The 22,713-nt window shown below is 38.6% G+C and overlaps 1 protein-coding gene across 2 annotated transcripts; it reads right to left on the reverse strand.

Annotated features, from left to right (window-relative positions):
* Positions 1-3,284: 3,284 nt before the first annotated feature.
* On the reverse strand, positions 3,285-20,546 carry boka (BCL2 family apoptosis regulator BOK a). Of its 2 annotated transcripts, none has more exons than XM_053683631.1 (5): positions 19,918-20,546; positions 19,144-19,427; positions 17,635-17,763; positions 13,914-14,077; positions 3,285-4,513 (listed from the first exon to the last, which is right to left on the reverse strand). In XM_053683631.1, the coding sequence occupies exons 2-5, from the start codon at positions 19,367-19,369 to the stop codon at positions 4,388-4,390; spliced, it is 645 nt and encodes a 214-aa protein (XP_053539606.1). In that variant the 5' UTR covers positions 19,370-19,427; positions 19,918-20,546; the 3' UTR covers positions 3,285-4,387. The 2 variants fall into 2 exon arrangements, with proteins under 2 accessions (XP_053539606.1, XP_017335767.1); XM_017480278.3 differs by having other exon boundaries at positions 19,144-19,424; positions 19,918-20,545.
* Positions 20,547-22,713: the final 2,167 nt, after the last annotated feature.

The raw sequence follows: 22,713 nt of genomic DNA on the forward strand, positions 1-22,713 counted from the left end.
AATCACGCGTGTGGGCGGGACATTCCTGTTATTAAAATGCAACGCCTTAGAATCGGTGACGTCAGTTCCAATATAACCCGGAAGCTGGTAAAAATCACGTCAGGTTTTAAATAAATAAATAGATAAATAAATAAGCAAGCAAGACGACACGGCTGTTGCGTGGTTTATATAATGTATTTAATAATATTGATGATGATTCACGACATTATTTTCTGATATTTCTCTAGTCTATATAAATTATATTAGAAGGAAATGTGATAATTGTAGACATCTAAACTAATTAAAGGATCTAAACTAATTGTCACACAGAAGTCTTGATGTTTTTCATCACTTCTAAAAACCATTTAACCATTATACCACACTGTCTAGTCCAGCAGGAACTCATTCAACATTGTTACCTTATAAAATCAACATAATTGAATCGATTCATTTCGATTCAATTGTGTCCTTCAACTGTATATCCTCAAACAATAGGACATGTTTATAGGTGTTTATTCCTGTTATTGCTACTTTAAAATATAAAAAGTAATAATGTTTGCTCTCAAAAAAATTATAATGATTAAAAAAAAATCTGCTCTTGTTCATTAGATATCCTGCAGCTTTATGATGACACGTCGACAGTTGTAGCAATGTTATTATTTACCACTAGATGGCGGTATATCGTGGTTTATAAAGATGTTAAAGTCTACGGTTGTAATAAAGACAGAAATGAAAGGTTTAGGTGTAACAAACAAGAGATCAGAAATGATCATTACTGAGTATAGCAAGACATTCTTTAAAAAGGGTGACAGGTAGGAGTGGGCAATATGGTATAAATATGATATAAATTTGATATCAGTGCCAGAATTTAAACAACCTGTGAAAAAACTAAACTTTTAATAATATTTTATAAACCTTTCATCTACTTATTTTTTGTAAACAGCAATGCAGTCAGTTTGTGTTATAAAATGACTTATGATTCTTATGCTATGATTCTTAGTGGTTAGCACGTTCGCCTCACACCTCCAGGGTCCGGGGTTCGATTCCCGCTGGAGCCATGTGTGTGCGGAGTTTGCATATTCTCCCCGTGCTGTGGGGGTTTCCTCCGGGTACTCCAGTTTCCTCCCCCAGTCCATAGACATGTCTGTAGTGTATGAATGGGTGTGTGAGTGTGGATGTGATTGTGCCCTGCGATGGACACTTCGGCACGATCGGCCCGATGCTCCCTGGGATGGGCTCCAGGTTCCCCGTGACCCTGAAGAAGGACTAAGCGGTAGAAGATGGATGGATGGATGGATTGATGGATGGTACTATATGTCATTTCTCAGCCCTAATATCAGGTTGGCATAGTTTCACTATTAACCAAAAAGATTTGGAGCATATCCCGTAAGGCTTGTCCTATTATTACAGTGGACCCACTAATAGGGGTTATTGCAAAGTCACACACAGTCATGCTTTGAGTTGTTTTGCATGGTGTGTTTTCAGTATCACTTCCGATCAATGAATACATTGTACAGTCTCCTCATGTGCCTTTTTTTTAACAGCATGCAAATTATCCATAACTACACTAATCTTATATGTAAATCACATTCATATTTTGAAATCAAACTGCTATATAAATCAAGTTATCATTTTTATATTGCATTTGCATTTATATTTACATTTGTGTTTGGCAGACTTTAACTAAAGTGACTAACAGTAGTTTAGGACCAACAGTAGTACATAATGCACGGCACTTTGTTAGATCTTGTTATTATTCAAGTTTACTATATTTTTTTCTTTAGAACCTAACTGGGCAGAAACAAGTGCATGCCATTTGTAAGACACAAAACATAAGCCAGGAGCAAACACGAAAATAAAACACAAAAATAAATTGTGGCACAATTGTGAGTGTGAAGTTCCGTGTCAATTTCATAATAGTATACAAGTTGTATGTCATTACTGAGATTATACTCTGACAGTATCCATATAATATATAAGGAAAATTAGCCTCATAACCAGTACTCAGCCTTTGTAGTGAGTTGAAATCAGAACAGATGAGTGCTTGCTCAGCATATCCTTTAAAACAGTGGGCAAGGTTTCTTTATAAGTGAGAACATCCAATTAACCAAAATACTGGCATTATTTTATTAATCTGACGAATTAAAATAGCAAAATAATAGTATGATAAAATAGCTTACATTGCACATACATATTATGATTCCATGAGCTCAATGTAGTGTCTTGTGACCACATAACATTGTACAAGCAAAAGAAAAGTCACCTGTCATTCATCTAGTCACCTGTTAAAACTCTCAAAAGTAGGTACAGTCTAAGCTTCACGTCTTCATCATGCAAAAGTTATAGAATCGTGGGGTATTTTATAATGCTTGCGATAGTTAGGAATGATTGTGATAGTTAGGAATAATTTTGATAGTTAGGAACGATTGTGATAGTTAGGAATATTCATACAGCAACACTGATACCACTATTCTAGCCTCCCATTAGATGCTTATTTCAGTGCTTGCCATTAAATTAAACTTTCATTTGATTGATTGATTGATTTTTAATTCTCTTGTGCTTTTATTTTATATTATAGGCTTTTTAAGTTCGCTTCAGCCTCACACATTCCATCCACTGGCCAAAATGCTCAGAATGCTGAAAGTTCTCTGCATTCTTACTGGTTCTCTGCAGTTGGCATAATTGGCAGTTGACAGGAAAGAAAATTACCCTCTGTGTTGTAAGTCTGCATTTTCTATCCGGGCTTAAAGGAATTTTTTATTATTTATTTATTTATTTTTACATTTTTCAGGCTTAAAGGAAAGTGCTTGACGTGACACACTATTGCAGAAGTTTCGGACAAAATAGTCTTTACCGTTTTTGTGATTGTTGCGGCACAAAAAGCTTGATTTTACTGAGGCTTTTTTTCAAAATTAGTTTTTTGTGACCAAAAAAAAAAAAGTTTTTTGTAGTTTTTTTTTTTTTTTTTACAGAAAACTACTTGAATTGGCAAAATTGAAGTCGCACAAAATTGTTTAGCACTGTCTGTCTTTCACAGTGATGTTTGTTGGTAAATGAGACCTTTTAGCTGTACTCATGTTCGATGCAAATGAATCAAAGAAGGCTTTGCTTGAAGGCATGTTACGATGATGTCACGTGACGCGTCTTGACAAAAAATCTGAGGTAATTTTTAAAAATTGCAAACTCCTCAGAATATTGCGGAGTTTGATTGATTTTGCATAAATTTCTGTGATCATAGAATTGCGAAATCTTAGAGGGACTGAAAAGAGCATCACATTTCCCTATAATCCTGTCATTGGACAAAGTTCAGTGAATTCATATTTATTAATTATTGTGATGTAAAAAAACAAACAAAAAAACCCAATCCTACACAATTCCAGTATCTCAAGCCATTTCTCCATTTAGTAACATTCATTCTGTAGACGTTCAGTGTGGCTTGGTGATCTGCACACAATAGCAATGTGTTATTTCTCAAAAATGAATTTTTATATGTTGTATGTACACAGAAAAAGTTATCAGTTGCAACTGCATAATGCAGTCAAAGTTCATAGAGCAACTTTTATATTACAGCACAGACAGAGCTATGACGATGAAACAGAGACACCAGATACGCCCAAGCCGTGTTGGAAGCTTTGTCCAAAGTGCTTATAGGTTTTACAGGCTGTTTTATAGATGACTGAAGGATTCAGCTATATGCTGTTTAGTTCAGTTTAGAGTGGACAAGAGATAAAAAAAAAAAAAAGCCAGATCTGTTTATTTCTTTTATGCTTTTTAATCTCTCTCACTTTTTCCTCACACCAGATCATACACACACACAAACACACATTATTTTTCACAAAGAGTGTTTCTGGTCAGCATAACGCAACTATTCTGTTCATCTGAGCAGAAAAAAACACCGCTTTTTCTACCTTGCCCAAGTAATTTCATAACACTAGATGCATTTGAAGGTGTCAATATCAATAAAGTGTATTAAAAAAAAAACAAACAAAAAAAAACAGTGCAGTCCACTAAAAACATGGATAAACTAATAAGAGCCACTATGTGATAGTGCAGATGAGGGCTAGACAGTATGGCTTTAAAGGAACACACTGCTGAAACACACATCACTCTTCCTGATTCTGATGGGGAAATATCCTGTAGTTCGTGTCCTACTGATAGTTGCCCCTCAGATATAAGTGTCCTCTAGGTATCATCACCTAATGGATATCAATCCACTGAAAATCCTTACAGACCCTTGAAGCCAATCCACGAAGACATCCAAGAACAGCTCAGCACACACAAAAGTCCATTAAAGGCACAGTGCAACTTTCCTTTCCAAGAGCAGTAACGTGTCAAAGCGGTGAAATGGCAGCTCTATCCACCAAAAACAGAAGAGAGGCTCATTGTCCATTGTCCCTCTGTTGTGCCTTCACTTCTCCCTCAGCAGGTAGAAGACGATGGCCTTCAGGTAGTGTGCACACGTACAGGCTGCTGCCACCAGCCAGTGAGAATGGAAGCTGGGGTCCGTGTTCACTACACACTTTGTAATGTCAGCCTGTGAAAAAGAGACGTACAAAAGGTCATGATACATCAGTATATATAAATAATAGCCGGTTCCAGCAGTAGAATGTAAGCTCTATTGTAAACTAGCTTCATTAGGAGTTTTATGGGCTACTAAAGAGTTAACAGTTGCACCAAATAGCACAATTTTAACATAGTCTTAAGTTATAACTTAAAACTCATACTTAACATCTAGTTGGTGCAACATCTGCTAAACGTGTTGTGTTTTCTTTTTATTTTGTGAGGACTAACAATTTCTTCATGTGGAAGTATGTTTGTGGTCTGTGACCACCGGAGGTGTGTCTGTTTGGCTTGAGATTGTGAAACACCTCACTCTTTGTGAGAAAGGTTTGAACAACACACTTTACACACTATTAGTTACAACATACGTTATGTGTCTACACACCTGAAATTCGACACCACACAAGCTTGAAACTTTTACGACTTAAGACTTTTAGGATTCAGGATTGATTTTACACCCTGACTTACAACTGAACTTACATTCAGCTGGTGCAACTGGATGCTGTTATACCATTAAAGGTAACGTTCAGTCAAGCATGACATTTACACATTTACAAATGTTTGGTGTCTGCTTTCTGAATTTTGGACCGGCGCTCTGAGGCTAACGTAATGCAACTACCAAGTAAAGGAAGCCTCGGCAAACGGCATGCCTAAATTACCACACACTTCTTTCAATAGGCTCTGTTTTAGTGTCATACCATGTGCACGTAAACATTTAATACCAGAATAAACGGGGTAAAAATAATTATGCAAATCAAACTGAAACTACACTTGTGGTCAGTTGGTCAGTGGTTTCAGGGTCTGTGTATACATTGCAGAGGAAGGATACACTATGCTCAATGGCCATAAAATGATTGCATTTGTGATTTACTCAATATATAGGGTCCAACATGAGATCAGTAAGTACAACTGTTACTCCTCGGATTGATGCAGAGATAACACTTGAGTATGGAGTGCAGATCTCAACCCAAAGAAGATTGAAAGAGGCAAGTCAAGAAGGAAAAAAGAAGCTTACATCTGCACACAAACAAGTTCAATACCGCTTTGCAAGAGAACCCAAACTATGGCTGAATGGAAGGTGATGGATCCAGGTTTCTTCTCTATAGCAGTGTTGGGCGAGTCTATGTGAGGGGAAGAAGTTTAAGTAGATGTGCACTCAGGCATGGGGGGGCTGGGATTATGGTCTGGGGAAGTTTCATAGCCAGAAATTATGGATTTTTAACAGAACTGGATTATAGGCTACATGATGATGGTTACACTTATTCTACGAAGACAACGCATGGTGCCATGCTGCACATCAGGTGAGGGAGTGGTTTGAGGAAGAGGAAATTGTGGCTGTGAAATGGCCAGCCTAGTCAAGTGATATTGATAATTTGTGGGATTACATGGGGAAATCTGTAGTGAAAATAGGGCTGGGCGATATATCAATATAATATCATGATAAATGATTCTGTGATTCACTTTTCATAGATATTGTTGGTATGGTGATGCATTGTTTACGTTTTAATAATAATAATAATTACAAATTAAATGGTTCTAAATGGATGACGTTGAGTTGACGTAATTAAAAAAAAAATCATCTTCTTTGTCCTTAGTTTTGGAATTAAAGAAAAGTATAGTCAAACTTAGTTTAACAGTTTTTTTTGCATGTTTTACAAACAGTACACACCGTATATCGTAGAAATGTCCTCAAGTATTTTTGATATATAATCAGCTGAATCACTTGTAAAACATAACCTCGCCTTCAGACTTCGAGCCACACCTCCATTCTGAGTCTGATATTTGTGCGGGGTGACACCAAACTCTGCTATAGATAACTGTGTACGAATCAAGTCTATTTCAGATGCTCAACTCAAATTTTTTTTAGACCAGTGTGAGGTGGTTTATTTAAGCCGTACTGTAATAACTGTATGCTATTTATCAGCTACACTATATAGCCAAACGTATGTGGACACCAGACCATCACAACCATATGTGCTTGCTGAACATCCCATTCCAGATTTATTTAACAACCTCCACTCTTCTGGGAAGGCTTTCCACTATATTCTGGAGTGTGGCTGTAGGGACAAGAGTATTAATGAAGTCAAACATTGATATCAGATGAGGAGGCCTGGCATGTAGTTGGTATTCCAGTTCATCCCAAAGGTGTTCAATAGGGTTGAGGTCAGGTCTCTGTGCAGGACACTTGAGTTCTTCCATTCCAATCTTATCAACCCATTCAACCCATGTCTCCAGGGACCTCACTTTGTTCACAAGGGCATGGTTATGATGAAGCAGGTTTGGGCCGAGTGAAGGGAAATTGTAATGCTACAGCACACAGAGGCATTCTAAACAACTCTGTGTTTCCAACTTTGTGGTAACAGTTTGGGGAAGAAACACATATGGGTGTGATGATCAGGTGTCTATAAATCTTTGGTCATGAATTATCCCTTTAACTTCATGATGTCAGAAAAGAAATTTATGCTCAGATGGAGCCAGCCTAGAACCAGATTTTTTTTAAATGAAAAAACCTTTATGATACCACAGCACTGTTGAATTCTCTATTCTGATTGATCAGTGGGTATCAATTAATTTTCAGTAGTGCTGTCTATAATTCAAATCACAAGTTTATATTAATAAACCATCCTTTCTATTGTAACAACTCATTCACAGGGAAGGCAGACACACCACATAACCTATGGCACATAAAAAACAGATGGGAAAAAAAAAAAAAGAAAAAAAAAAGAAGAATCATTGATATGGCAAATTTTCTCTAAGGAGAAGTTTATTTAACGTTTATGGAAGGAGTCTCCAGTATCCGTGCTTTGTAATGACCAATAAGTTTTCTGCCACAGGAGAGTGTAGAGGACAGAAACTTTGTTCTTTCTAGTTTCTCTGTATCACGACAAGCTTTATTTTTGTCTTATTAACTTCAGGAGAGAGAACAAAAGAGAGGCTGGTGGGGGAACAGCTTCTATAACCCAAGTGGTAACAGGAACTAATTTATTTTGTGAACGTTCCACATTAAATGTAACTATAAATGGTTAAAAAAAGTATGACACGTCATTCATTAATAATTTTTTAAAAATTGTAATCATAGGCAACTTTGTGTTGGGCCGTATCACACCACACAATTGTTTATTTTCCTATAAAAGCACACCAATTGTGTTACTTAAATCACATTATTAGATGAAATTTCTACTTGTTTTGATAAACTAATGAATTCTTATTGTGATACTCTGAGTGATTCCCAGAGTTATTTAGTGAATGTCTTTCTGAACACTCGTAAGTACTCAGGCAAATGAGACTAGTACACAGCTATGTGCTTTCCCAGCCAAAACCAACACACGGTCGTATATCAACACACAATGTCACGGAGGGTCCAGGGATTGAGTGGCTAGGAGTTGGCCTATTCAGCCACTTCAAAGTCCCCTTCACATGGATTTGGAGCATTTGACCATATTACACAACCGAAAGGAGCACATATCTTTATCAGAGACAAATTTCACTCTAGTAGCAAAACAGCATGACCTTCAAAGTAGGGAGAACTACATGTGCAGCAGAGACGTATGAAATGGGAATGACTCGATGCCGAACATTGGGTGCTTACACAATGGTTTAGCATGCCAGCATTACACGGCCTGATAATCCAACTGTGAGAATTACAACAGGACCCTAGATCCAATAAGTTCTAAAAGGTATGAGTGGAGACTATGGGAGGGGTGGATATCATTCATTAAGGAATCCTTCATCATAATGATGATAAAACCAAATCCTCAGCAGTAAAGCGTAACACACTCAGAGGCACGCAGGCACAGCTACAGACGAGCATATTCATATTTCATAGAGAAACGCTTTCGGTAACATCTTTTTCCGACCAGTCAGATGTCCTGTATGTTTTCATTCCAGGTTAATGTCAGGTGTATTCTTGTTTCAGGCTGGTTTGAAAATAGCAAGAACCAAATCCTGAGACTGAGCCACAGCAGGACACCTTGAAAAATGACTTTGCCTGCAACTGCTTTTTAGATTCACTTTCCGCTGATATGGATTCAGCTTTCACTTCATGCTTAATGCTTTATTAATCATTATGAGAACACCCAAAAACTGAGATGGCAGTCAGTCACAAAGTGTTTGTCTTCTTCTCTTCAAAGCCCTTCCAGTCTGACCAGTTTTCTATTTAACACAGACATCATGAGCAGCTCACTAAAGCCTCAGGGGTATGCTCATATCTGAATGAAGAAAGAGTAATCATATGCATAAGCATCAACATGTGGAGACACAGAGACACATAGCTGGGTGTGTCGTCTTAATCATATAACATGGAACGTTGCATTTCCAGTTAAACCCCGAGTGAAAGTTGTACGCCTTTTTATTTACAGAGCAAAAAAAACAAAAAAACCCATCAACGCCAGTCCTCTTTTTCAAACTGGCTTACAGAGACATGGCAAAACACTGTGTGCCTGTCTTATCATGCATTATTATTAGTCCCATTAAAGCAACATACACTACATAGCATTCAGCAAAAGGATTAGACGTTCAATACAGTATTGAACATTCAAACTTGCAGCAGTGAATGCTGGGATCAACACAAGGGTCAGGAACTTATGGCTCACATGATGTGATATGTTTTGTCTCTTTTCATTCTATATGGTTCACCAATATTAGATCACAAACAAAGGTGACCAAAAAAAAGTTCATTCTCATCCATTTTTAATAATAAGCTGAGCTATGAAATACTCAAACGGAAAACGAAAAATCCAAACAGCAAAAGAAAAAATTATTGTGTCAAAATCTCAAACTCGGTGAAAAGTGGAAGTAGTTGCTCAAAATTATACTAAAGTGAAAGTTAAAAAAATACCCACATCTAATGGCATTCAAGTATTTAAAAATGAAAGTTAATGGGATTTAACTGAAACCAGAAGTTCAGTGTTTATAAAAACCGTTAAGGTTAGAAGCAGATCGTTCTTCTATCTTTTTTCATGTTCAAGCTGTTTGGTGGAGAAGCACGATTCATATCAGCAGAAATCCAACAAAATCCAAAACACGTTCTCCTTGTTTGTTTGAATTTGTCAATATTTGAACAGTGCTGCACAGTGGTGTGGTGGGAAACGTTGCCGCCTCACAGCTGATTTGATCCTCAGCTCAGGTCACTGTCTGTGCAGAGTTGTGGATAAAGCATTGGGCTACTGATAGGAAGGTTGTTATTTCAAATCCCAGCACCACCAAGCTGCCACAGTTGGGCCCTTGAGCAAGGCCCGTAACTTTCAACTGCTCAATTGTATGTCTCGATTGTAAGTGGCTTTGGATAAAACCCTCAGACAAATGAAGTAAATGTTCTGCCCCTGTCCATGTGGGTTTCCTCCAGGTTCTCCAGTTTTCTCCCATCTCCCAAACACAAGCTGATAGCTAAATTGGCTATGCTAAAAATGCTCTTAGGTGTGAACGAGTGTATGAACATGTGTATGAATCATGCCCTGCGACAGACTGGCAAACCAAAAGGGGTGTATTCCTGCCTTGCATCCAGTGTTCCTGGGATAGGCTCCGGATCAGCCTCCACCATGACCATGTTAAAGTGCTTACAAAGGAATAAATGAATGACATATGAATATTTTTTCCCCCAAGACATCTGGTTCTTTTTCTCAAATTCCTAGGAGCAAGTAACATAAACACAGAGTATTTGAGAAAAAGATGATTGTTTTTGGTACCCATGCAAACTATAACAAACTATAAATAGTGGGATTGAATGAATATTTTAAATATAGATAATAAATAAAGCTCACAAGAATAGAATTGCAAATGACTGAATTAGTAACCAGGCAAAATAATATTTGTGTATTAACAAATAAAAATGAAGTAACAAATAACTGGATGGCCTAAAGAAAAAAATATTAAGTATTTTTTTTTTCTCATGAAAATGTAAAGGATTAAGAATACAAGTATCAGCTAATTATACCCGAGTTAAAAGACAGATCCTCTAAAATGGTCATTAATTATAATAAAGTACAATTATATAAATACTGTGGACTAAACAGCGTAACAATAGTGGAGAGCTACATGTTCAAGATCACTGCGCTTGGGTCAAAAATTGGGCTTTTGCAGTGAATGCTTTTCATGATTAAAAAAGTACACCTTATCATGAAGGGAACTGCTCGTCTGTGCAGACCTACAGCTCAGTTAGCAGCAAAATATATTAGGTCTTATTCGTTCACTGTATTTTCTCTAATGTGACTTGTTTAAAGAAATGTAGGCTTTTTATCCAGTTAAAAACAATAAACTGTAGGCTGTAGGCTAATTCATAGCTCTATGTTTTCTGGGTTAATAATGTAAGAAATTCAATCAATTTTAAGATCAACTTTGCTGTGTCTCTTAGATTTCAGATTAAAATTTTGTTTAATTTGTCTCTGAAAACAAATTCCAGAGGAAAAGAAGAAGATTCTAGACCCATGGGAAAGCACAAAGGTAAAGGTAACATACCAGATCGCATACTAGGATATTTACACACAGCATTAGTAAATTTGCATTGCTATCCTTGTTGTTAATAAAAGGTTTAAGAGTACTGATTTGGACTAATACATTAAAGCAAAAGAGCATACTATAGCTTCATTCTTCCCATATACTGACTCAGACCTAACCTACCCAAACTTCCAAAAAAAAAAAGGCTTTGAATGATAAAGTGCATTAGAAATGAGATTATATTTTTCCACAGGCCAGGACATAGTTTAAATATCATGTCTCAATACTAACTGCAACTCATTAATCCTGTTATGTGCAATACTGTCAGGCTCTTAAGAAAGCTGAAGAATCTCGGCTTCACAGCAGGAAGATTGTTATGTCTCAGTGATCGATATTAAAACCAGAAAAGGCAGACATCCGGTACTTCTGTGTTAAATACTACTTCTAACACTGGCATACATTGTCTTTGTTTAATTTTACTTGTTTAGCTCACATTTTACAGCTGCTCTCTCTCACTCTCTCTCCTGTTCTTTCAGCAAAGAGACCACCGTGATGAAGACTCTAATAAAATATCCAGCACTTTATGTCCTTCTTCATTCCTTCTGTCCTGCTCTATATATCACAGAGATGTAGACGGTACAAGGGAACATAATGAACTAAACAGGAGGTGAAAATGTTTGACCAAAACTTATGCAGTGATTTTGGTACAATATTTCAAATTATTGCAAGATAAATGTAATCAGTAGCAATCACTGACAATTTACTATGATGAAATTGTGCGGTGCATTTCTGCACCCATTCTTCCTCTCCGTTAAACAACATTACTGACTGGTTGCCTTCACAGCCTCACGCCCCTACTCCACCGCTCTCACAGTGCATTTTCTGACAGTACACAGTGCAAGTGTGCAAGCCATCAGCATTAGTTAGCAATCAAGTACCTCTTTTCTTTCCAAATCAACTCATGCCAAAGAGAAAACGTAGGAATTTATTCAAATTGAGGCTGGGAGGCTTATGATCAGAAGGTTGTGAATTCAAATTCCAGCGTTGCCAAGCTTCACAGTAGACAAACTGAACAAGACCCTTCTGCTCAACTCAGCTGTAGGTGACATTTGATAAGTGTTCGCCATATGAATAAATGTAATAATTAGATGTAAGCAATGAAACAAGATGTTCTTATTATAGACTGATAATGTATTAGAATGAGCGCATTATTATAAACCCGTGATTTGCCTTGCAGCTGGCATTACTGTCAGAGTCGTGCTGTTGTAGTAATACCTTCTGACCAGTCAGAATCGAGAATTCAACAGTGCAGGCGTATAAATCTATAAAAAAAAAAAAAAAAAAAACATACCCCAAAAGCGAGTAAGATTTTCTGAATATAATGTATCACAGCTATTATTAGATCCATTCATCCATTTCCTGTACTGCTTATCCTACACAGGGGCACGGGGAGCCTGGAGCCTATCCCAGGGGACTCGGGGCGTAAGGCGGGGGACGCCCTGGAAGGGTTGCCAAGGGCACAATAAACACACACACACACACACACACACACACACACACACACACACAAGGGAGCGCACGCACACACACACACACACACACACACACACACGGGCGCGCACACACACACACACACACACACACACACAAGGGTGCGCACACACACACACACACACACACACACACACACACACACACACAAGGGCGCGCACACACACACACACACACACACACACACACACAAGGGCGCGCACGCACACACAAGGGCGCGCACGCACACACAAGGGCGCGCACGCACACACAAGGGCGCGCACGCACACACAAGGGCGAGCACGCACACGCACACGCACACACACACACACACACACACACACACACACACACACAAGGGCGCGCACGCACACACACACACACACACACACACAAGGGCGCGCGCACACACACACACACACAAGGGCGCGCACGCACACACACACACACACACACAAGGGCGCGCACGCACACACACACACACACACACACACAAGGGTGCGCAAACACACACACACACACACACAAGGGCGCGCGCACACACACACACACACACACACAAGGGCGCGCGCACACACACACACACACACACACAAGGGCGCGCGCACACACACACACACACACACACAAGGGCGCGCGCACACACACACACACACACACACACACACACACAAGGGCGCACGCACACACACACACACACACACACACACACACACACACACACACACACACACACACAAGGGCGCGCGCACACACACACATACACACACACAAGGGCACGCACGCACACACACACACACACACACAAGGGCACGCACGCACACACACACACACACACACACACACACACACACACACACACACACACACACACACACACACAGAAGGGGGCACACACACACGCTATGGACAATTTAGAGATGCCAATTATCCTACAGCACAAGTCTTTGGACTGGGGGAGGAAACCAGAGTACCTGAAGGAAACCGCTGAAGCACAGGGAGAACATGTAAGCTCCACACACACAGAGCGGAGGCGCCAACCCTGGAGGTACAAGGCAAATGTGCTAACACTTAGCCAAACCCCCCCACACACACCCTTAAAGAATCTAAAATATTTATAAATAAAATGGAACAAATAAAAACAACTTGTGGAACCACACTGTCAACTTAAAACATCATAGCAGCAAGTAGTATTTTTATCTTATACATTTCTGTTGTTCTGTTCCTTGTTAAACAGCTTATTTTAATATTATGGTAGAACAGTGCCGTTTTCCTGCTGCTCAGTGCCGAAAACCATATGTCAAATAAAATCTTATGTTAAGCTTCGTGTATCACAAAGAAATCCCTAATACAAGTATCATTTTAGAATGTTCCATGTTGCCCTAGCAAGTGCTAATGTGTTGATTCCTTACCCAACCTCCTCTCCTCTTTAACCAGGACACCAGGCTCTTGCGAACAAACTCGCCCATGCAGTCTACGATGGTGTGGACCATGGCAGGGTAGCCATGCCGAACACAGTCCACTGCCAATGCTCCGGCTACTGCATACAGAGAGACAACCTTACCCCACGTCACCCCTGCAGAGAGAAAGAGAGAGGAAGACAGAGGGAGACGGTGTTCGGTTATGCAATTAATACACATCACACATAACCTCATCATCTAATTCAACATTAACAGACATTACAATATTTCCCAAATGCTAATCGATTTCAAGAAAATCACTGTTAGAAATTCCTGAGCTTAGCCCAAGTGTGTGTGTGTGTGTGTGTGTGTGTGTGTGTGTGTATGGACACAGAGATTTGCATGATTTGCCTGCCAGGCAACTCATCATCTAAAACACCACATGGCGGAAGGGAAGCGGAGGTGTGTGCGAGTGTGTGCGAGTGTGCGTTACATAACAGTCAGGGGAGCTGTCGAGTGGTCAGGAACAGAGCAGCCGTTTCCTCCTTAAAATCCACAGAATCCACTGCCTCTCCATGACACATGGCTCCATATTAACACACTGACAGCCAAATGCATCACAGCAAACGGGCTTTTACTTAGCAAGGCTTTTAGCTTGAAGCACTCACTGCAGTTTAAATTCCAGACAGCATCAATCTACATTAACGGTGGATAAATGTGAACCTTTCACCATGTGTGTAGATAAACTACTCTTCATCATAATAGTAACCATGGGATGAGTAATACAGTCAACATGATTTGGTACCAATATTGACATAGCTACCAAATATTACCTAATTAGGCAACATTAGGCTTTTCTTTCTTTATTTATTTTGTTTATTTACAGTACTTAAGATGATTTCTTGTGACACCAGGTAATAAAATATTAAATGAGGACACCAGAGTACACCTTCAAATTTATCGAGCTATCTACATCTTTACTTGTTTACAAAATGTTTCAAATCATTCAACTGTTATGTAAAAAATTTGGACAATTATTAGGAAGTCTAAATAAATATCACCCGAATTATGAGTATGAATAGCCAAACATTGTGAAATTACTGCAGCATATATGAGAAAATACAATAAATATGTAATTGATAGACCCAGAGAGAGAGAGGGAGAGAGGAAGCAGGAGGAGGCAGATAGAGTGTCACTGTGTTAACATCCAGGCCTGGGCTCAGTGATAAACATTCTGGTTTGAAGTTCTGGCCAACCAGAAAAACACCCACGTTTTCCTCCCTCTCGAGTGAGCATGAAAATCGCTTAGGCCTGATAAGGAAGTCAATAAATAGACTTAACTGCCTGTAACAAAAAAAAAAAAAATGTAGAACAAGGAAAACACTTCATTTATGGAAGAAACCCAAGCCCTCACACAATCCACTCACAATTCTTTCACCTGTTAATCTCACTGTGATCTGTGACCTACTCGAGTTACACCAGTGGGTTACTCTTAAAAACATTCAAAAATCACGTCTTCTTTCCTGCAGTCTGTACTGAGTGTGAAATATCCATTTATGTCTTCCAAGCATTGAAACAAGACTCCTGTTTTATTGAAACTTTCTGTACATGCCTCCGTCCAAAACCAGTACAAAAGAAAAGTTGTTCTCAGTAAAAGCACAGACACACTGAGGAGGTTAGGATTATGTGTCACACCTACAGAAAAAGCCAGCAAGTGTCTGACTCATTGTTATAGCTCACGCTGACAAATAACTACCTAAATAGGAGTTTGTCCGTTTTTATTGCTCTTCGTTCTGTGCTTGCTTGTATACTGTGAAATGTAAAATATCGAAACACAGTACTATGTAAAAGAACAAACATTAATTTCCCCAAGAATATTACATACAACTGTTAAAGAAAGCAGAATAGAGAGGATGATATTCGGCAGTGAACCACTTTCAGATAAACCCATCACTGAGGCTGAAGCAAATGTGATAACAACTACAAAAGCAATACGATTCCCGAAATAACCTACTAGTTGATTGCCACTACCTGACACTGTACCTAAAATGATTGATGTGGGGTTAAAAGGAAATTGGTGATCGCACCAAATATTGGGCACAGACATCGGGAGAACGTGCACAGAAACTCCACACAGACAGTACTTCCTATACTCGACATTCCTTACTTTACTATGCAAAGCAATAACAACAGGAGTTTTAAGCACAATCATGCATGGATGTTCTGCTTTATGAAAAATGCGAAACCACTTATGAAAGAAATGAACCCTGAAAGCTCTATTCTTCCAAAAATGGTCTACAGTTTAACTCGCTCCAGCTCTCTACTCCAAAAGGATCAAAATGGGATCTCAGGTTTACATATCCTCTAAACGGTTTAAGCCTGAAAGAATGAGCTAAAGCCACGGAGACATTTTTCTCCAAATTCTACACAGACTGGAAGCTTTCAGTGTGCAGGGGAAAATCGGATTTCTCTCTCTCTCTCTCCTCCTCACGCTCTGAACACAGACATTGTTTACACTGAAAGATCTAATTGTGTTCTCTAGAAAAGTGCGGCACTGTCAGAGAATGTGTATATAAAATGTTAAAAAGACTCCATTTTCATCTGCTCTAAAAGGAGCAAAGCTCGACTTCACAGAGAAACCAGCTTTAGTCACACTGGAACTGTGTGTTCCATATTAATTTGTGGTCTTTGCTGAGTAAATGTGGACTGAATATTGGGTTTCTTCTGAATATTTCCATTACTTTGGCTGGGGAAGCTGAATACAGCACAATAGCCCTGGGCTTCTTCTACATTATAATTATAATTCAGTGTTCATACAAGGGCAAAAACATTTCAAACCTGACATGTAATTCCTTAGCAATCAATAAGAGATCGCTAACCAAATTTCTCATGATCTTAAAAACCTTTTGATTTGAAGGTGTATGATTTAAATGTTTGAAATCTGTGTTGTAGACAAACAAATAATCGTGCCAACATTTCTTTCATTAGAAAACTAATATTTTATTTACAAAAATATATATTTTTAAATGGAAGACTCTGAGTGAAATATTCAGAAAAGCAGCCAATAAGTGTCCAGCGTAGGTGGGAACTCCTTTAATACTGTTTAAAAAGCATCTCAGGAAGATTCCTCAAGAAATCGGTTGAGAAAATGCCAACAATACATTTCTGAAAATTCTAGGCAAAAAGCGTGGCTACATTGAAGATGCTAAAATATTAAATTATTTTGATTTATTTTGGATTTTTTTTACACAACATAATTCCTATAGTCCCATTTGTGTTCCTCCAGAGTTTTGATGACTTTATTATTAGTCTAAAATGTGGAAAAATACAAATAAAAAATGGGTGTGTCTAAACTTTTCACCGGTAATGTATATGACATATGGTGTTAAATGTCATCCTGTAGCACTACAGATAATAAAATAAAACGACAATAAAAAAAAACATTATTTTAAGGGGCAGTGAAATCCACCGAGATATAAACTATACAATTTAATTTAATACATTTTAACAGTTTGAACAAGTCATTTAAAAGTACAAGGAATTTAATGCTTCCTCTGCAACTGAAGCATTACATGACATTTAATGTTGCCTTCTTTGACATTAGCTGTAAACATATACCATAATACACCCCCAAAAAAAGAAGATATTAGATTGTCTTCTTATAATTCTGTGATTTTATCATCCCATTCAACCCCTGAATTAGATTCACACATAAAGTGCTGATATGACTAACCTGTGGAGAAGATTTCTGCAGCTACAGCCAGAAAGGCATCAGAAACAATACCTTCTGAAGCCACAGTGATATTCAGTTGTTTTGCCACATTGCGGTACACGTTGGGTCGCAAGTATTCAAGCTCATCACCTAGGAAACAGAACAGCGGAGAAGTAGTGGATTAATGTAGCGTCAGGCCATGAATCTATGTGGGTATTCCATGTGGATGTGTGTGTGTATTTTTACACTCAACAACATGAAGGAAAACAACTGCACAAACCTGCTGCCATATCTACAGTATCAGATCAATGGTTCCATGTTAATAACCACAAAGTTGACATTGTAAATACTATGACTATACACAAGGCTGCTATTGGTCTCTTAGGTCAGGCCTTTAACCCTCGGCTGATCTGCCTCACTTATAAGCCACTATAGATGAAAGCATCTGACAAATACATAAATGTAATTGGAAATCTACAATCTGTTAGCATGATGTTTTAAAATGTATACATAAATTTACATAGTTTACATAAATGATATTAAATATTTCTTCAAGACAATGGATCTGATCGCTGTAAGTATTCAGGTTTACCCATACAGCAACAATCTTCCATTTTGCAGAAGTGTTTAAATCCAGCGCGAGCTGGAAGGGTTAAGCAGGGTAACCCGTGGGCGGGAACCTCCAGCTCTTCCCCAGACAAATCAGATCTGCTCTACGATAAAAGCATATTTTACTTGCCTTCTCCCTACACAGCACTTAGAGGAAACCCAAACAAATACATCAAGTCCAAATGTGAGCCCAATTAAAAGAGCCGTGCTGTTCATTTTTGGGAGTATACAGCTCAGTCCTGAGCACAGACAGCAAAGTCTATTCAGACACTCGTGTCATGTGACATGCATGGGCTTGCAGTGTGTACAGTCTTGACTGTGAAAGAATGATTTGGCTAAATGTTATAGTGAACATGAACGAGGAGGTCTGCAATACAAATGGACATATAAGGTTAAACGCAGCCCCCTAAATAAGTCTCAAAATAGTTCATATCCTTAGATGGGTGAGGCCTAGAGACATTTGTAAAATGCACTGTAAATGGTTATGAAATCTAGTATAAATGAAACTCTAAGAGGGCAAAGTAGAAGATGACTGACGGGTGGCTAGCGCTATTGCACAATCCTATCTGAGCAAGGATCTCAGATAAATTTTCATAACTCCAATGAAGATAATAACAGCAGGTTCACACAGTACTCTGCCTAATCACACCTGGATAAACACACCTAACTTGCCAGACCTACCAAGTGTTTTTCACTGCAACAATAACAATACACCAGCTTTGTGCTGCCTACCAGTGAGTACAACTGGCTGTATAGATCTTATACAAATCAAACAAGCAGTATTATTGCAGATCATCTTTATATCCTCAGTTGAAACGTCTCTGAACCACCTCAGACTCTTTAAGTAACCTTAATATCAAACTAAACAAGAGTATGGTATTTTCAGAATTTTCTCCAGAGGAAAGATCAAACAAGTTTTACCTAACCAAAGAAGAACAGTGGACACTTCTCCGAGGGTTCCTCCTGTAGATCCAAGCTCGGATTTGGTCCAACCAATCCCAGCCCGGTTGAGCCTTGAGTGAATGTAGTCCCTGCACAACATTTTCGATTGGGAGATGAGTTCTTTGTCTGTTGGGGAGCGGTCAAACACTTCCATGACTTCTGCTGCAAACACTGACGAGCGACGGAGCATCTCCATGCCCTTCATCAGCGGCCTGTGTGTGGGAGCACCTTTTCTCCTCTGCTGTTGCGGAGAAGAAAACCTGCTTTAAGAGAAGAGGTGGGCTGTTAAGCGCAATGCCTTCATATCTCCCATGGAAGGATCTGTTTTTTTTACTCTCTAGATCAGTTGGTAATAAGGATCTCTTTTTGTCTCTAGAGCAGTCCATAGTAAGGATCACTTTTTCACTCTAGATGAGTTCATTCCAAGGATCTCTTTTTACTCTCTAGATCAGTTCATAATAAGGATATATTATTATCTTGAAATCAGTCTGCAGCATTGATCGTTAGTGTCTAGATCAGTTCATAATAAGGATCTATTATTCTTTCTAGATCAGTCTGCAGCATTGATCTCCTTTAGTGTCTAGATCAGGTCATAATAAGTTTAGATCTTGTATAAGCTACATAGGTCCACATACATTTTCTGTGTGATGCATATCACAATGATATCACATTATTTCCGCATGATGCAGTTCAATGACTTGACTATTCCAAGCTGATATGCAGTTTGTGTTATAGAAGATGGAAACAGCTTACCTGTGTATTGTTGTATGGACACTGGTTGTTCCAGCTCTCCTTACTGCCTGAGACGCTTCACTGCCGGTAGCATAGACAAGTCTCGACGCTGATTTCTTTTCACGGAAAGTTACAGCTATTTGTAATAAAGAAAAAAGAAAAAAAAACTTCTCACCGCCCAGTAACCGTAATATTTAAGCCATGTTCGCCCAGGACAGACTGGTTTAGACGGATATCATCCCTCTGTTCACGGTGTCTGTTCGTCTAAAGCTCAGACACACAGAGAGCTACAGATACAGCGGATCCGAGGCGAAGTTTCCTTCTATGGCCAATCCCCAATGTCGAAGAGGAGGGTCTGAATACAAGGCGGGATACAAACTAACCCCTTAATCGTGTTTTAAAATCTCATATGGAGTATATTTTGTAATCCTGATACCTACTTAATTTACTTTTAAAAAAAATAAAAATAAAAAAATAAAAAAGATTGATCACCGTCCACTCATTGATATAATATCCGCAAAGCGGTCAGCCTTCTACCTATAACCTTGCCATATTATATATTGTTATATTGTTTGTCAGGCAATATAATGTTTTCCATTATAACGTTGTTTCTTGTATTGATTTAGGAAGCACTGTCTGTTGCCACTAATTTTGCCTCTCTGATTGCGGAACTATGTTTACTTGTTCCCGTTTTCAGACGGACAATTATTAAATTGGGTTTGCCGCTTGATGAGCAAAGCTTCCCCAGTCATGCTTACACATCACACTGAAATATTCAGTTCAAAATACTGAATATCAGCGTTTTTATGTCATTTTAAAATGTGTGCATTTAAAGGAAAATTCAGCACAAACTTGCCTCCTATTGGTTCCATAAGGAACATACTGTACGGGATATCAGTTTTGGGTTCAGTAATATGCAGTATCTATAAACTAGTGTGAACAGTTCCACAGTGTCAATGAGATATGATGAACATGTTGTTGTTTTTAACATATTCAGTAATCGTTACATCATAATCCATTATATATTATTTGAAATGCTAGTAATGAGTTGCTGTGGTCTTTTCCTCAGTGGGAGGTGTGTAGCTGTTCATAAAAGTTTTAGTATCTTTCAGAACGAGTCGATTCTTTGAACCGACTCTTTTGAGGAAACGTTGATAATTAATGGCGTGGGCGCCAAAAGAGTCGGCTCTTATTTGTTAGCTGAACCAAAGGATTTGACTCACTAAATAGAGAACCGAGTCGTATAAATAAGATCTAGGTCGTGAAATTATGTAGACTCTGCTATTACTAGGTCTTAGGCTGGAAATACAATTATTCATTTATTCTGTCTATTATTCTGTCTATTACATTTATTCTGTCTATTCTGCAATTTACAAGGACGTAAAATCCAGCAACTGAGGGTGATGGGGCTTGCTCAAGGGCTTGGGAACTAAACACAACCTTCAGATCACCAGCTCGGAGCCCTAACCACTGTGCTTTCACTGCTGTTATCGGAGTATAATAATGCTGAGGAATTTTGTGGTGCAGGATTATGTATATTAAAGTTTCTAAAATCATGTTTGCTGTCTCATTCTGTGTCCTGTTGGAGCTGACATTTTACTTCAACACATACAGTGTTCAATTGATTCTTATACTATGAGAGGAATGTTCAGGTAGGTGTTGTGCCCTTCTGGGCTTTGCTAAGTGTCAGAACTTCAACAGTGTGCATGGTTTTCAATGCCATTGCTTTAGCTGAAGGGTCCATAAAGAACCATTGAACATTTCACTTCTTGAAACGATGTACATCTACTGGTGGCAAAGTAGTGACTGGGTTGTGTCCCTACCACATGCTACAGCTGTACCTCAAGAAAATAGGCCCTAAATGCTGTCCTTCCTCCTAAAAGCACACACCCCCCCCCCCCCCCCCCCCCCCAACCCTTGCTTTAGCTTCCTATGAAATCTTAATAAACTGTACTTTTTAGGACAGAAATAGTGGGTGCTATATCCTCAAAGGTACAAATTTACATTGTTTGTATCTTGGTGTACAAGAATATGCCTTTACAGTATTTTTTCAATTATGTCCAACTGGACTTAATAACACGAAATTGCTTTCTACAGTCTACTTAAGTAAGTGATGTTTATGATGTCTTGAATGATCTTAGTTAATTGATATTTGAAAGTAGTTTTTCAGTGCAGTCAATTATTTTATCTCAAGCTCTGTAACTACTGTACATCATTATAGTGACTTTAATATATGTCACTAAGTAATGCAGAGGGTGACTGGTAAATTATCTAATTACATCTTTAGAACTTCCGCAACACATAACATATGGCAGCGTATTCTGAACTTTATTTAAATTCAAATACTAATCAGAAATTACTAATTCAGTAGTGTATAAAAGAAAGCTCCATCATGGTAGCACTTTAAAAAAACAGCAGCTTCATTGTCTGCCAGGCCCGCCTATGCACAAGAACTTAACAGTTTGAAATATTTATCACTCCTCGCCCTGTGAAAAAGAAAGACATCCTGGTTTGGCTACTTCTTCAGAAACGCTCTGGAGGATCTGTTTTGACATGCCATCGAATTTCTAGCACATTATAAAATCAGGCTAAACTACTTGTATTATGTTTTCTAACACACAGACACCAATGTTGCCTATACAAACCAACCAACATGAAACATATCACCATGTTCACTGGTGATAATATACAGTATCATGGAACAACAACAAGAAACATCACACTGCTTATAACAAACACCAAAGTGGAACAAAAATGAACAGAAAGTAAAACAGCAAGAGCACAAAAGGGTTTGTCACAATTGCTAGTGTGATAACA

The sequence above is a fragment of the Ictalurus punctatus genome, chromosome 11 (genome assembly GCF_001660625.3).
Source record: "Ictalurus punctatus breed USDA103 chromosome 11, Coco_2.0, whole genome shotgun sequence".
Lineage (NCBI taxonomy): Eukaryota > Metazoa > Chordata > Actinopteri > Siluriformes > Ictaluridae > Ictalurus > Ictalurus punctatus.